We start from the raw sequence: 14,628 nt of genomic DNA on the forward strand, positions 1-14,628 counted from the left end.
AGTTTTCACTTCGGCAGGAGCAGGTTCTCATATCAAGACAGGGATTTCTAGTGAGCAGGAAAGTCGCGAGGGCCAGCGCTGCCACGTCCAATTACGCTAATTCTAGCCAGGACCTATCAGGAAGCCGTGCCGCAAGTGGCTGCCCTTCTTGATTCTCCTTAATCGAGAGCTAATTTCTGTTTCGGACACGTCCCTGGCATTGCCATGAAAGTTTCTGGAAAAGTGTGAAACCAAGAGAGAGACAGAGAGCGAAAAAAAAAAAAAAAGAGTTGATGACGGATACTCCGTGAAGGAGAAAATTACTTTCTACCTGTCTTGGATTACACTACCTGCAAGTATAAGTTTGGGATTTTGATTCCAACTCCACGTTCACACAGTTTTCATATTTCATTGTGGCAATGCCCTCAATCAGAGGTGAAACCACATTCAAAATGCTTTACCTCCAAAGCAGAGGCCATTTGTGATTCGATATCCAGCTAAGCTTCAAATAATGGCACCCTGCTCACATGCTCCATTAGGTGATATATCTTTCCTTTTGTTAGTGATCCACAGCATTCAAATAATCCAGTCACTGCCACAAGGAATATAATCTAAGTCCCCCCCCCCCCCCCCACTCTAAATAATAAGATTACTATCTCTGGTGCTGTCAAATGAATTCATTCATTTCAAAAATTTCTTTAGATTTTCCGGACAGGAAGAGCATTGTGAGTTCAAATACAGTGCAGTGAGTTCATAGAATTTGCTGAATTTCACACACACACAAACACAAAAACTATTCTCTTTCTTTTTTTGTCGAGGTGCAATGGTATGACCACACTGACTACAATAATTGTACATACACAGAGCTCTGCATTGTAACAACATCCTTGTACACAAGTTGACAAATGCAAGCTTGGTTTAGACCACAAATTTGTGTCAACTGTCACGATTGTCAGTGCTTAAAAAAAAAAATGGCAAAGGTGACCATTGGATATATAATTATCTTGATGCGCAACTGGACTTGGCCATGAACACATCCCTGTTTTGATGTGTGTTCACACATTACAGTGTATACAACTTCAAACGAAACAATACTTCCCTTGTCAACAAATCGGCCATGTCAATGGACGAACAATTATCGAAAGGTTACTGCACAAATGATAATTTAACCGACTGAAACAAATCAATATTTGTTGTGTTGTGCTTTTGTTGCAAATGGAAGTTTGCGGTGGGGGTCAATACCAGAAAGTGATCACAAGCTTTTCATTTTATACCCATTTAATGAAGGTCAAAACACCACAATTTCATTGTACTCTCACAATCAACAATGCCACCACAAGAGGGCTGAACTCTGACATCATTTTCAAATAGCAGATTAGCTTGCCTGTCTACTAGTTTCATTTTCATTAAACTGCAAATTAATGCAGCTACACGTGTATGTTGAAAAGACACATCAAAAAGCAGTGACATTGACTAAAACATATGTGTCATGACATTGTGATTTTGTATTAAAGACCATTTTGTCTCTTTTTCTTTCTTTCTCTCTTTTTTTTTTTCTGGGGGGGGGTGAAAAGGACGAATAAATGTCAGCACACGAGGTACTTGTGAGTTCGTAATGTGCAATCTGTTCACACATCCCCATACTCATAGATTCCCAAAAATGTCACATCAGCTCATCGCTAGCTCAATGCTGATAACATGATCTTTTCACAATCCTTCTTCCTGCCAATAGTACTAGGAGGGGAAAATGGCTTCCTACAATATACAAATTGGCTGTGTCTTACAGACAAGACGAAATATACTAGTTAGTATGCACATGCACTGACCCCAGAAGCAGTCTGCAAGTGAAATTTGACTCCATATTTAAAGTAGTAGAATTAAATGAACAGAAATCCAAAAATATCACTGAAATTGGATACAAATTAGAAAGTCACAGAACTTTTAATTTTTTCAACCTTTCTTTTAATGCTGACAACAGTCAAAATCATGAATATCTATCATAAAAGGGAATAATGTTATAGCCTCACAAGCATTTACATAAAATATCTTGATATGCACTTTTAAAAAATTACCATCTCTGAAACATGACAAATCATTGTTGTACACATCATCGATGTAACGATCACATACATGAAAAGGATACAATTTCTCCTTTCTGTCAAATCCCTGTCAAAATTAGATATTTAGTGAAAATTTGGTAAGAAGCGAATGAATGGGAGACTTATGAAGCCATATCACCATCCCTTCATCTAACTTTATCCACCGACTGTGACCAAACTCAATGTTGTGGAAAAACATGTATAACTCACAAGTAGGGCCTACAATGTGTACTAGAACGACAGCATTAAGACATGTTCAATGTATGGTGACTCAATAGGGCTGATCCATGTGACCCTATCCCCTTCCCCTCTACCCCCCCCCCCTAAAAAAAAAATGTGCCGGGTCACTAAGCAACCTTGAAAATCAACCACATGCATCACATCTTTGCAGACGACCAAGAACTTTACAGACAAAGTGAGCAGAAGAAGCAGCAGCAGAAGAAATAAAAAGAGGCACAAAAAAACAAAGAGACAATATAGACAGAAATATAGAAACAGGTATCCCTCATTGATGGTTGCTTCTCTAATGGAGGAACACATGAAAGCCAACAAAGGGGGATTTATCGAGCATCCCACGAGAACGGAATTGCTTTTGTCACCCGCCTGATATTGTATACATCTGAATGGTGACGACAGCCAATCAAGCGGGATGAGACGTGACCGTGTACTCGCACAGAATAAGAACAAGTGCTTGTTTTATCCGCTTGATGACTCATTTATTTTTGGAGATGGTTCATTCCATTTTGTAGTGTGTATGTGTGAGTGAGTGTGTGTGTGTGTGTGTGTGTGTGTGTGTGCGACACACTCATAACATTGGAATTTTTAAAATTTATACATGTGTGAGATGATCATCAGATTGGAATTTTTCAAATCTATATAAAGAGGTCAATTCAGACCAGCCGGAAACTTCACAGACAGTCTATATACATATAATTATGTACTTCATCGCCTCCTCGATGTTATGAAGAATGCATCAAGGACAAAGACTAGTTCTTCTGTTAGGGTCCTTTGTCAGTGACAATTTTCACAATTCTAATCAATTGCACATCAATCTCTGAATAACTTGTGACATACTTGCCTACACCTAGTTACAATCGTATACCAGAAAATACTCCCCCCCCCCCCCCGTCAGTTACCAATTCACAAGTTTATTCCACTGCTCTTATAATCCTCACCATTCATATAAATCTGTGAAAAGTCTCCCCCCCCCCCCCACAATCTCTTTTGCTTTTGAACTTGATCCCCAACCCAATATATTTTGGTGAAGAATACCGGTATGTGTGGCACCCAACAACTGCCTTTGACAACAGCAGGGTGCTACATAAGCACTTGCCCGATTGCCCGGGGCAAGTAAAAATCAAAGTAAGGCAAGTGTTTTGAAACAATGAAAATAAATGCTTGCCCGAATTAGGCAAGTAAAACATTTTTAAGCCATCTTTACTTCCCAACACTTACATGAAGAAGTCTCAATAATCTAACACCAACACTCTATCGAACCAAGTTTGTTACTCTGCACATGTGCTGTTTTTTTCAAATGATTGTGTTTTATCAAGCCCTTGACTTTACAAGTGATTTTCTATATCATTTTCTTATATCTTTGGACTTTCTTTTCGGGCAAGTAAAATTCCCTTTCGGGCAAGTGTTCTGCAACAATTTGAAAATGTGCTTGCCCAACCGGGCAAGCGGTAAAAAAATGTTATGTAGCACCCTGAACAGTGCTGAACAAAATAGGCCTAATTCTGTGAAGATGCAAACGCAAATAGATTTCCATATGATCACTTAGATATAGCGCTTATCAGGATTTTAAAAAAAAAAATGGTCAAAACAACACATTTCAATTCCCCATATTTTTCTCAATAAATCGTAACTGTAGACGGTTTAGTCTAGAAGCATTTTCATTATAACTACTGTTCACATTTTGTATCATTATCAATACTTAGCATCCATTTTATCAATTCAAATTTTTACAGTAGTTTTTTCTATCCCTCACTAATATTTTAGAACTATTTTAGAGCACTAAAGCTGGGTTTTTGTTTCATCTGCAAATGGTAAAATATGCCTTTAATATCTGCACAAAAATCTGCTCTCTAAGAATAAATTTTCCCAAAACATTTTGTTCTTGAAGCAGAAAGGATGGTCTGGTCTGCAAACTTGCCATTGGTTCTTTCGTGATGTTTGGGTGGTAGAAGCTTGTCATGTGACCTGTGTATGCCAAGGCAATAAGCCAGGTAATGTGTGTGAACAATGTGTCAATGATGCTATCATGAAGCGCCAAGATTTAGTCTCACCTCCAGGCACTCTTTGGAAAATTCTCACACACATATTTTCATAGGAAAGATATAAAAGTTTCATAGGGAAAGTAAAAAGCCAGTGGGATGTGAAGAGGGAAGGAGGGAGGGGGAGGGGAAAAAAGAGATGGTGCACTAGAAAATCTTTTAACCCATGGAAGACTAGTCCTGAGTATACTCAGACAGGTGTCTGTAGAAAATGTGTGTTAAAGGAAACCTCCGGATGATTTTCAGATTTTTACATTTGAACAACTATAAATTATTTATGCTGAGGACAGAGTTTCAGAATTTGTGATAATTGGGATGAAGAATAAGAATATTTTCAAAATTTAGAACAAATTGCACTGAACAAGGATGATGACATGGCAGAGTCACCATAAGAATGCATGAGTTGGGGCTCAAGGAAGCAGAACAAAAGAAGAAGGCATGCATAGATTATACACAGGTGAACTCGCAAGCAATCGGTATTGTAATGGAATTACACTGCTACATTTCTGAAATATGTGAACCTCCTATGTCATCATCCTTGTTCAGTGTAATTTGTTTAAGGTTTTTGAAAGTATTGTTTCTCTGCTCAAAAACCACAATAAATTCCACAAATCTACACATGGAGTTGTCGATTTATGTACTACATGATGTGAAATTATGAAAATCGTCTGGAATGTCCCTTTAAAGCAAAATCAGCTCATCCTCAATGGCCCGAATTCACGAAGGTGGTACAAATAAAACCATGGTTTAAACCATGGACAAAAACCATGGAGCGCCAAGTGTCGCATGGAATATTTCATATCAAAATCAGTCATTTCGTCGATGAAATTATTATTTTGTAACAAAATGACAACATTTTGTAACTAAATGAACATTTCGTCCACGGAATGATAATTTCGTTAACGAAACCTGTCATTTTATCGACGAAATGACCAATTTCGTAACGAAATATTCCGTGCAACACTTGGCGCTCCATGGTTTTTGTCCATGGTTTAAACCATGGTTTTGTTAGTACCACCTTTGTGAATTCGGGTCAGATGATTTAATACTAAAGGTTGTGTGCTATACTTGTATGAGATGCAGTTTCCTACTGTAAAAATGTAGTCAAAGTCAAAACACTGCAATCACGACAGCTTAAATTCTGATGGACTGAAGCTGGACTCTCAATCACAACTGCATAACATCGATATAGGTAAAAAAAAAAAAAAAAAGTTACAATATAGGTTAAGCCATCTTAAGAAGATTCTAATTTTGTTACATCTCACTACATCTCACATCCTGTTCAGCTGATGAGAGTTACAATGTGATAACATGACATACAGGCTGTACAGAATGCCAATGTGGAGGAGGCAACATGTTCAACCAGTCATGCAAAAAAGCGTGCAAATGAGGGCACAGAGGCTGCAAAAGCATTAATGAGTTTCACAAAAAGTCACTTCCGAGTCTGAAGCAGAGACAACCATAAAGCCCCGTCAAAGACATCGGAAGTATGCGGGGCATTTCAGACAAACCTGTCAACGTACACTCAATTCCTTGTCACTTCACATCCCCCGCAACCTTTTGGGGAGGACATTTTCCACAATAGCGACAAATGTCAACATTGTGGGCAATGTCAGTTTCTTCTTTGTTGTAAAAAAAAAAAAGGCTTGATAACACTTTTTCCCATACCACAAGACAAAATGATAGATAAACTGAAATCCACATAAGAAAAACTGCATTTTTAGCTCATGTGTCACATTAGTTGGGAGCTTTTTGGCAAAATTCACTTAGAAATAAAGAGGAATTTCTAAAGACAACTATAAAAGATAAGTTGAATGAAGACACACATTCCTTCTTTACTGATGTGGGTTTTATGATTATTCTTTAAATCTCCTTGTGTTTGCTTTGGCAGTGTGTGGTGAATTATGTATTGAGTGACAGCTTGTGAACACACCTACACTGTATTATGCATATACAAATAATGTACAGTACCATTGTACTACACTTTTAACTTTTCTTTTCTCCTGTCTTGTTCCTCATAAATATTAAAACAAATATCTACACCTTGTTCATTTGTTCTTCCACCTGTAGACAAACTTTAACAACTGAACCTCATCACTTGAATTACACGGTTGATATCAACGTTACATATGAGTTTGACTTTCTTTTGACAGTAGAAAACAAATGTTCTTTGAAATGACTCTGTTTTTCTTCAACATGCTGCATTCATCAAGCACATGATACAAGAGGTTCTTTGGCAATACCAGAAGATGATAGGGAAGAACTTTTCAAAAGTTTGGTTTCCCTACACTTGACAAAAAGTACAATTCTAAGAGTTATATACACTAAAGTTACACTTCAGCATACTATTAGCTTCTGCTCTTAGTAAGAGCAGAAGCTATTAGTATTTAAGTGTAACTTCAGTGTATGTGATCTTCTTGAACACACTTCCTGGGACTTGCTCTAATGGTTAGAATAAAAAAAAAAAAAAACATACTATAGAGGAAGACGGGACGCGACTTAGCTGGCATCTTGTGACTTTAAGACAGGGACGGTTGTCAGGATATTGCTGATAAAAAAAGAAAGTCGTTCAAAAGGTCCATTTCACCCACTTTAACCTTGCTAGCCACAAAACCTTCCATCATAATATCCGGCATGGCATTAAACCCGATGCTAAATTTAATCTAGTAGTATGTCTCGCAATGACAATGGACATATCTGTGTACAAACACAGAGGTTAGCACACATCCACTTCAAAATATGATAGTATTATATGGATTAAATCAGTCCTCATTCCTGGTAGAAGGTTGTTTGTTTGTTTGTTTGTTTGTTTTCTGGTTTTCTTTGGCTCTGAAGCATATATTACATTTTTTTTTTTTTACTGATCTATGGAATATTAAATTCTTGAAATAATCCATATATTTCAATCTAGTAAAGTTGAGTTTATTCTGGATGAGGAGTTCAAATGATGTAATGTATGTTATAATGTAGTACTTCACTCTTTGCGTGTGCCACCTTAACACACCCGACTCAGTCAACGGCTTGCCAACTTCACATAGGCCTATTTTGCTAAAGCACAAAACTCCATGCAAAAACGAATCGAAAAATTGCAGCATGCTAACATCACACTGGCAGCCTCATAGCCAAAACTTTGTCATAAGATTTACATCACAATGTTTTCCTACAACTTTGCTACACAGCACATAGCTAAATACTTCTACAAAAAGTAACATGGCTTTGCAAAATAGAATGTTTTCTTAAATCCCCCATGTGTTACCGTCTTAGAATAATGTGGCGCACAGGAGGTTTACACCATTTATAGCACAAAAGGAGTTAATATCACAAACTGACTAAAGTAAGCATGTCTTGCATTGCAAAGAAAAGATACTTTGCGGTTGGGCCAGTGGTGCTCTGGGGGTGCAGAGAACCAGCAGACTGGAGAAGTGGAAGAAAGATTGTTTTCGTCATTTGTGGTCGGTCTGTAAATTCCTTGCAGGCTGCCATGCATGGTGTGTACAATGTCCACGCGAACCTTCTTTTACAAAACCTGTGAAATGCTGACCCATTCCGTCACGGACCTGATTACTGGGGCAACATTTCACAAACAGATACACTTATAAACAGCTAGTAAAAAGTTCTTTCCAGCAAATGGAAGTTACCACAGCGATAGACAAATTGGTCATCGTAAATATGCCCTATCAGTACAAACCATTATTGCACAATATACATTGTGGCTGCAGGATGTTATGACCTGTATCATTACACAAAATAATTACCGGTATATCAGTCATTCAACAAAATTGTGATAAATGCCCAAATTGATATTGGCTGGATCATGAAGCCATAGTACATTTTGTATCATTCTCCTTTGGAAATGATTATTTTTTTTTTAATATTACCATCGTTTCTTTTTAATACTTGCAAACTCACATTTTAATTCTTCCTTTGGCAAAACCTTTTTTTACTTGCCTAAAGTACAGGCCCCAATGACATCAATCTTTGCGCAAGTTTTATAATATACCTTGATCGTCTCCGCGAACCTCACTAGCAGAGGGTAAAGATGTCAGCTGCTCTGCACTTTGTTTTTGCTTTTGTTTTCTTTTGTTTTCTTTGAAAATTTCTGAATGTCTAGCCTTGAGCGGGGAGACTCCAGGGTAGTACACACTTAACAGCCAATTATCATTTTCTCCCTCTCAATGTGGCTTCACAATGTATCATACGCATGTGACACCATTTGATATCACTTTGTTCAATCTCCAGAGTCCCAATCACTGAGCAACTGTTCAAAACCTTTATGCTGGATGGGTTTAATATGCTTGCTCTAGTTCATACTCATGGATTTTGATTTTAACCCGTTGAGGATGGCTGATTTTGTGACTACATCACGCACTTCCTACAGACACTTGCCTGAAGTATACTCGGGACTCGTCCTCAGTGGGTTAATGTGGAAATGAGCACAACTTGGACATAGTTATTGCTACATACTATGAAAAGGACATTCTAGCATCATGATTATCTGGGTATGAGAGCCTGGTTTCTGGCAATTTTGTATGTTATCACACATTAAAACTTACGAATACAAAGAATATTATATATGGATATCTTTCTCTATATGGTACAGCTTCTTCTTCTTTTGTAAATATTGCACTTGTCATCTGCTGCCATTCCTGTTTTCCGTTAAACTGTGCAGATACAAAGAGATCTGAAAAAAGTTATTTATCTCAGGCTTACAACACTTCTTTCTAATTGCACTTTATTCTAATTGTCTGATAGTTTAATATCATTTTGATGAATTTCATGGGTAATCTTGAGAGGACTCCAAAGTACAACTTGCCAGTCATTTGGTATTCTCCAGTGAGACATGTAGTAGTCTACAACTTGCTGCCCGATCCATTTCCTTCAGAATGATGAATCTTAACTTTGCCACTGTTTTTTGATGACCTTTTGATACAATCATATGTCATCGCAGCATGTCTGCATCTGGTATAATCTGGTATTATTGTGCCGAATGCTAAACTTCTTTTCTGTGATCATTATTAGTCTATTTTCAGACTGTCAATGCAGCTTAATTTGTAATCCCGCTTTGGTACGCGAATTAGGTCCTGCATTAAGCAGCCTAGCGGCACGTGGCTGGCGTTAATGCTAAACGCTGCTGTTTCCTATTGGGAATGACTCAGGAACACAAGCAGGCCCCCATGAAGAAGGGGGTCAAACCAGAGCTAAATTTTACTTTAACTTCAAGCACCAACCACCACTTTACCCACCAAGTCTGGGCAAAGTTTGCAGCAGGAGTTACTGTAAAACCAGATATTTATGAGTGCATGAAACTTGCACAAATTTCGCAAAGGAGCTAAGATTCCAGAAAGTAAATTGCACATGAAAGTGTTTGTCTACACAACGCATTGAATGACAGTAGCAATTCACGAAAGTATCCAGCTTCAAAAAAGGCTGTCAGCTCTAAATTTGTGAAAGTTTCATGCCATAAATATTTCTAGTTTTAGAGTATCACCTTGCCATCATCAAAATGGCACCTTTGAATTTTACTGTACTGTACACATCTTTATACTGGAGAAGACTACAAAGATCTGTGTAAATACACAAAATCAAAACTATTTCTACCCCCCCCCCCAAAAAAAAAAGAATAAATACCAATCTAAGACAGAAACTGGAATCTTCTAAACTTTGTTGCCATTCAAGAATTGCTTGTCAATTAAGTTATGAAATCAAAGGTTTAGAAAAAGTTTTCACCTGGAAATAAAAATCAATATGAACAACAACAAAGGGCATATGTAAAAAAGAATTGAATTTCTCTACTTTCAGCAGCAAAACTAGGAATGCGGTTTGCGGGACTACATGAGTTAAACAGACAGAGGATCCCCAAAACTCCTGCTGGAGCCAGCAAATGTTCTCGAAAGTCTAACATTTTTTAGAAGACTGGATCCTTGACTTCAACATCCAGGTTGCTTGTTTACATTCCTACAATACCATCATTATTTCATAACCAGACATCTTCATGTCAAAGAAAGGTTACTGGTGACCAACCCGAAGGGTCTTCTGATCCCCCCCCCCTCCCAATTTGTTTATAGTTAAGCCACATAAACAGGAAACAGTATTGACAGTTTGCAGTGATCTGCTGATCTGATAATTATTACAGCACATACTAGTAGATTTTTTTATAGTGGAATCATTAGGCATTCATCCTACAAGGGTTAAATGCATACCAAATCATAAAACTTGGGAGGAACAATTTCTTGAATTATACATTTTACATCACTTATATTCTGCATAATCAATATCTGTACTCATCACTCACACATCATACTACTTTAAAACACAATGTTTCAGTGTGCAAAATGACATCACTAGAACACTACACAGAATTTTGCTCATAAAATACATGAATCTTTTGATAAAAATGTGTTAGCATTTCCTTACAACTCATGTGTGTCATAGACATATGTATCATAATCACAAAGTACCATATCTGAGTGTGTCCACATTGAAATTGAATGAGCACGTACCCGTACCTTTAATTCATGTCCTTAACCCATGAAACACTGCCATCTCCATTTGCCATCGACTCTGTGCACCAAAAGTCTGCCTGCGGCAGTGATAGATTTTAAACAGGATGTCCACAAACAGGATTCAGGGACTCGCTTTGCCATGTAATCTGGCCCTGTGGTCCGCTCCTCATAGATACAAATCCTTTTCTTGGATAAGCAACATAGCCTGTTGCTCAATGCTCATGACAATGCATTTATGGGGTACTAGTAATATGATTCAAGCATTTTACCTTGTTACTATTTCTCTGGTATTTTGTCATTTTCTATTTAAAAAAAATAAATAACTGTCATCATTCTGAATATCTGTATACTAATCTTTAAAAAATTTTCCATGATACAATCAGCACAATGAAAATTCAAAGGCAAATTGATTTGGTTTGTTTTGAAACTCGGAAGAATGCAGCTATCTGATTACATATTCACATATGGGGTAAAACTGGAGAAATCACCTCCAAAAGAAACCATACATTCACAGAAGAGATACACATATGTGGGGATACAGGAAGTGCGGAGAACTCTAAAACTGGCACGGAGTTTTGAAGAAGAACTACACTAGGATGTTAAAAATAAAGATTCTCTAATAAAGAAGAGCCACCTAAAGAAAAGAGGAGCACCTTCAGTTTTCAGTGACTTTCTTCCCCGCAGTCCAATGACAGAGCTGCTCACCACCACAATCATTATTCATCGACCAACAAAGACCGAACATTATAATTGACAAATCTCTTTCCCAACACCTCACCCCCCCCCCCCCCACCAACATCGAGTCATCACCACCATTCATCTTTTACAGTCTATGTTCAAGACATGTTCCATTATGCATGGGGGCACATGAAGACATAGAGGGTACAAAATTTCGTAATGTATAGACATGTCTTCGGGGCCAGAAAATGACCTCATTTACATCAGACAGTTCGCTATATCAGCCAGCAAAAAACAAAGAAAAAAAGAATTAAATTTGCCCACTAGAATTAAAAAACAAAACAACAAAAACAACAAAGCATATTAATCCCGTATTTAGCCAAACCGAATCCCTTTGCAGAGTTTCCACTGCAACATTATACCGTGAAGTGATTACAGTTGGAACACAGGCAACATGCAGCTCAGGTCTACTGCAGTGCATCAATTCTACCATTACAATAATACATTGTCACACACTCTCATTGTGGTTTTCTAGGTGCAATGTAATAAATCTCATTATTTAATTACTATGCTTCCTCTGTCAAATTATATATTAACTAGTACTACATTCACAAAGCAACATCTCTTTATCATCAGGGCAGCATATAATGTTTCACATAAAATCAGCCACTTTTAGTCTACAAAACAGCAAGGACTATAAAATAATGACAGCCTGGTAAAAATCCCGAGAGATTTGTTCAAATTAGCGCTTTGGTTGTCTGCCGGGTCTATTAATAAAGACAAGTATGCATGACCCCATTTGTGGCCGCACTATGACATTTAAGTGACATTAATCTTCTTCCTTTCCTAACTAGCCACAGGAAAACACTGTTAGCGCTGAAATGAATTTCACTTTGAGCTTCATATCCATTTCTAGGATCCTCACTCAACATAGACGTGAATCAACACTTTTTTTGTAGCATTACCACAAATGACCTTTTATACAGGCAATATAGAGAGCATGCGATTAAGAAAGCGTGTGAATGGGTGCATTTTCAGTACATCGTTCACATTCACTCAATAATAATTTGTCCTAATGAGCTGACATTCAACAAGTTCAGAGCACCTTCGCCTTTGTAGCTTTTGACAGTTTGTGCGCTACTTTAATCCACATTTTTGATTGCTTGTAAAATGAGAAGTCTGAAACTGAGAGTCTGCAAAGTTCAACTACTGTTATCGAGAAAGAGGGAGAGGGATGGTAAGCCGCAAGCACAATTTCTGAACCTACATCATCGATAACAATGGGTGAGATGACATATGATAGGAACGCTATTCGATTGATGCAAGAAAAAATTTACGTTCTGCAATTTGATGACATTATATCATTTTACTTATCATCTTCACAGAGCAAACCAAGAGGGCACATAGCTGCAAAACTAAAATATTTTATTCCCGAAATCATGGGATTGGTTTCCACTTGAACATTTCTTGGCAAAAAAAAAAAATATATATATATATATTGAACTACCAATATGTTTTGGCCAAGTATTTGAGAAGTGCTTTCATGCATTGTATAGGCAGGGAGGTGCATCTCCCTGGTATAGGCCTACATTCACTGGATCTTCTTCTTATCTCCACAGTCCCCTTCCATATGAGTTTTTCCACTGAAAAAAAAGTTTTGTAAAAGTACAACTGCACTGTAATGCAAGGAAACACTCACTATTGACAACGTCGGAAGATAATCACAAAATCCAAAACAAAAATCATACGAATACTAATTGTTTTTAGTCACATACCCGTCATGAAACTGAACTCGAGGTCCAGGAGTGAATCCAGATTATTATCCATTTTATTCGGGTCCCTGATAATCTCTCTGCCATTATATCCGCACACGTCCACCATCCTATCCTAGGGCCGGGACGTCGTCTATCCGAGACGCTCACCACGCGACGATGCACGACACCCTCCCCCCGTGTGTCAATGCATCCTGTACTGTGACATCCGGCGGCACAGTTTTACAGTAGTTTAGTCCCTCTCCTCTTCAGTGAGTTTTATCGCCCAAAGTGATATGGACTCATTTACACCATGCAGACTATGGCGCTGTGATAATAGAGTCAGAGAACCAGAGAGAAAGAGGGCGAGAGAGAGGGTGACTTCATGGCACAGTGCACATTCGTGGCATCCCAGTCTACCTCTCTTGGGGGAGGCACAACATTCTATTTGCGCATAGTTGCGGTGTGCATTTCTTTAAATGTACTTTTCTTCGGCTGCGGCTTCTCTCTTTTTTTCCTCGCTCTGTGACTTTTTGTTATATTATTCTCTGAGTCTACTGACTTCGAAATGACAAGAGATGAGACACAGAAAACTGCAGAGAGAGAAAGAGAGAAGGGCAGACCCTGTCCTGTCTTCTCTTCTTCCTTTTCTCCCCCGCACACACGCAAACTAATGCAAGAAGTCGGTGCACAACAATGATGGGGATCCTGTGCTGGTACCCGCCTGCAGATCCACACTGGTGAAATGTTGACTGTGGTGTCTTTGTGTGTGAGTGTGTGCTAGCACATGGGGGCCCCCCTCCACTGCCAGAGGTGCTGAACAGGAGAAACCGCAGCATGAGTTACACCGAAGGTTACTGGGGGGAGGCTACGGCCGAGTTAGTGGAAATTCCTAGGGAATGGATGGGACAAACTACAAGAACAAAAGCCCAAGACAGCTGGTAGGGAGATAATGGGCCCTGTGTTTGGGAACAAATGATGCTCTTGTGTCAGCCGTGCCTTGACATATAAATCTCTGGTGGGGTCTGCATGTCATCCTGCCTGCTTCGGGCTCGATCTGGGAGGAAGTTACATTTGACTTTAGTCTCCCTTCCAAACATTTTGGTTTGTGCGCTGCTTCTGAGATCCAACCTCTGCATTACTGTAAAACGAGAAATGTTCGCGAGCGTTTTAATTTTGCGACTTTCGCGAGCGCCAAGATTCACAAAATTAATATGCACACGAAAGTTCTTGTCTACACTATATGCAATGAATGCCAGTGGCAGTTCGCAAAAATTTCATGCTGCCAAAAGGTCGTCGGCTCTGATTCGCGAAAATTTCATGCCGCGAATATATCATGTTT

The 14,628-nt window shown here is 38.5% G+C and overlaps 1 protein-coding gene across 1 annotated transcript in view; it reads right to left on the minus strand.

Moving 5' to 3' along the window:
- Positions 1 to 13,634, minus strand: part of LOC140236009 (uncharacterized) — a 96,136-nt gene extending 82,502 nt beyond the window's left edge. The window contains exon 1 of the mRNA XM_072315994.1: positions 13,311 to 13,634. Coding sequence (XP_072172095.1) covers positions 13,311 to 13,416 — 106 coding nt within the window. The 5' untranslated portion in view covers positions 13,417 to 13,634. The remainder of the gene's footprint in view (positions 1 to 13,310) is intronic.
- Between the last annotated feature and the right edge of the window lie 994 nt (positions 13,635 to 14,628).

This window comes from Diadema setosum, chromosome 1 (assembly GCF_964275005.1).
Source record: "Diadema setosum chromosome 1, eeDiaSeto1, whole genome shotgun sequence".
Lineage (NCBI taxonomy): Eukaryota > Metazoa > Echinodermata > Echinoidea > Diadematoida > Diadematidae > Diadema > Diadema setosum.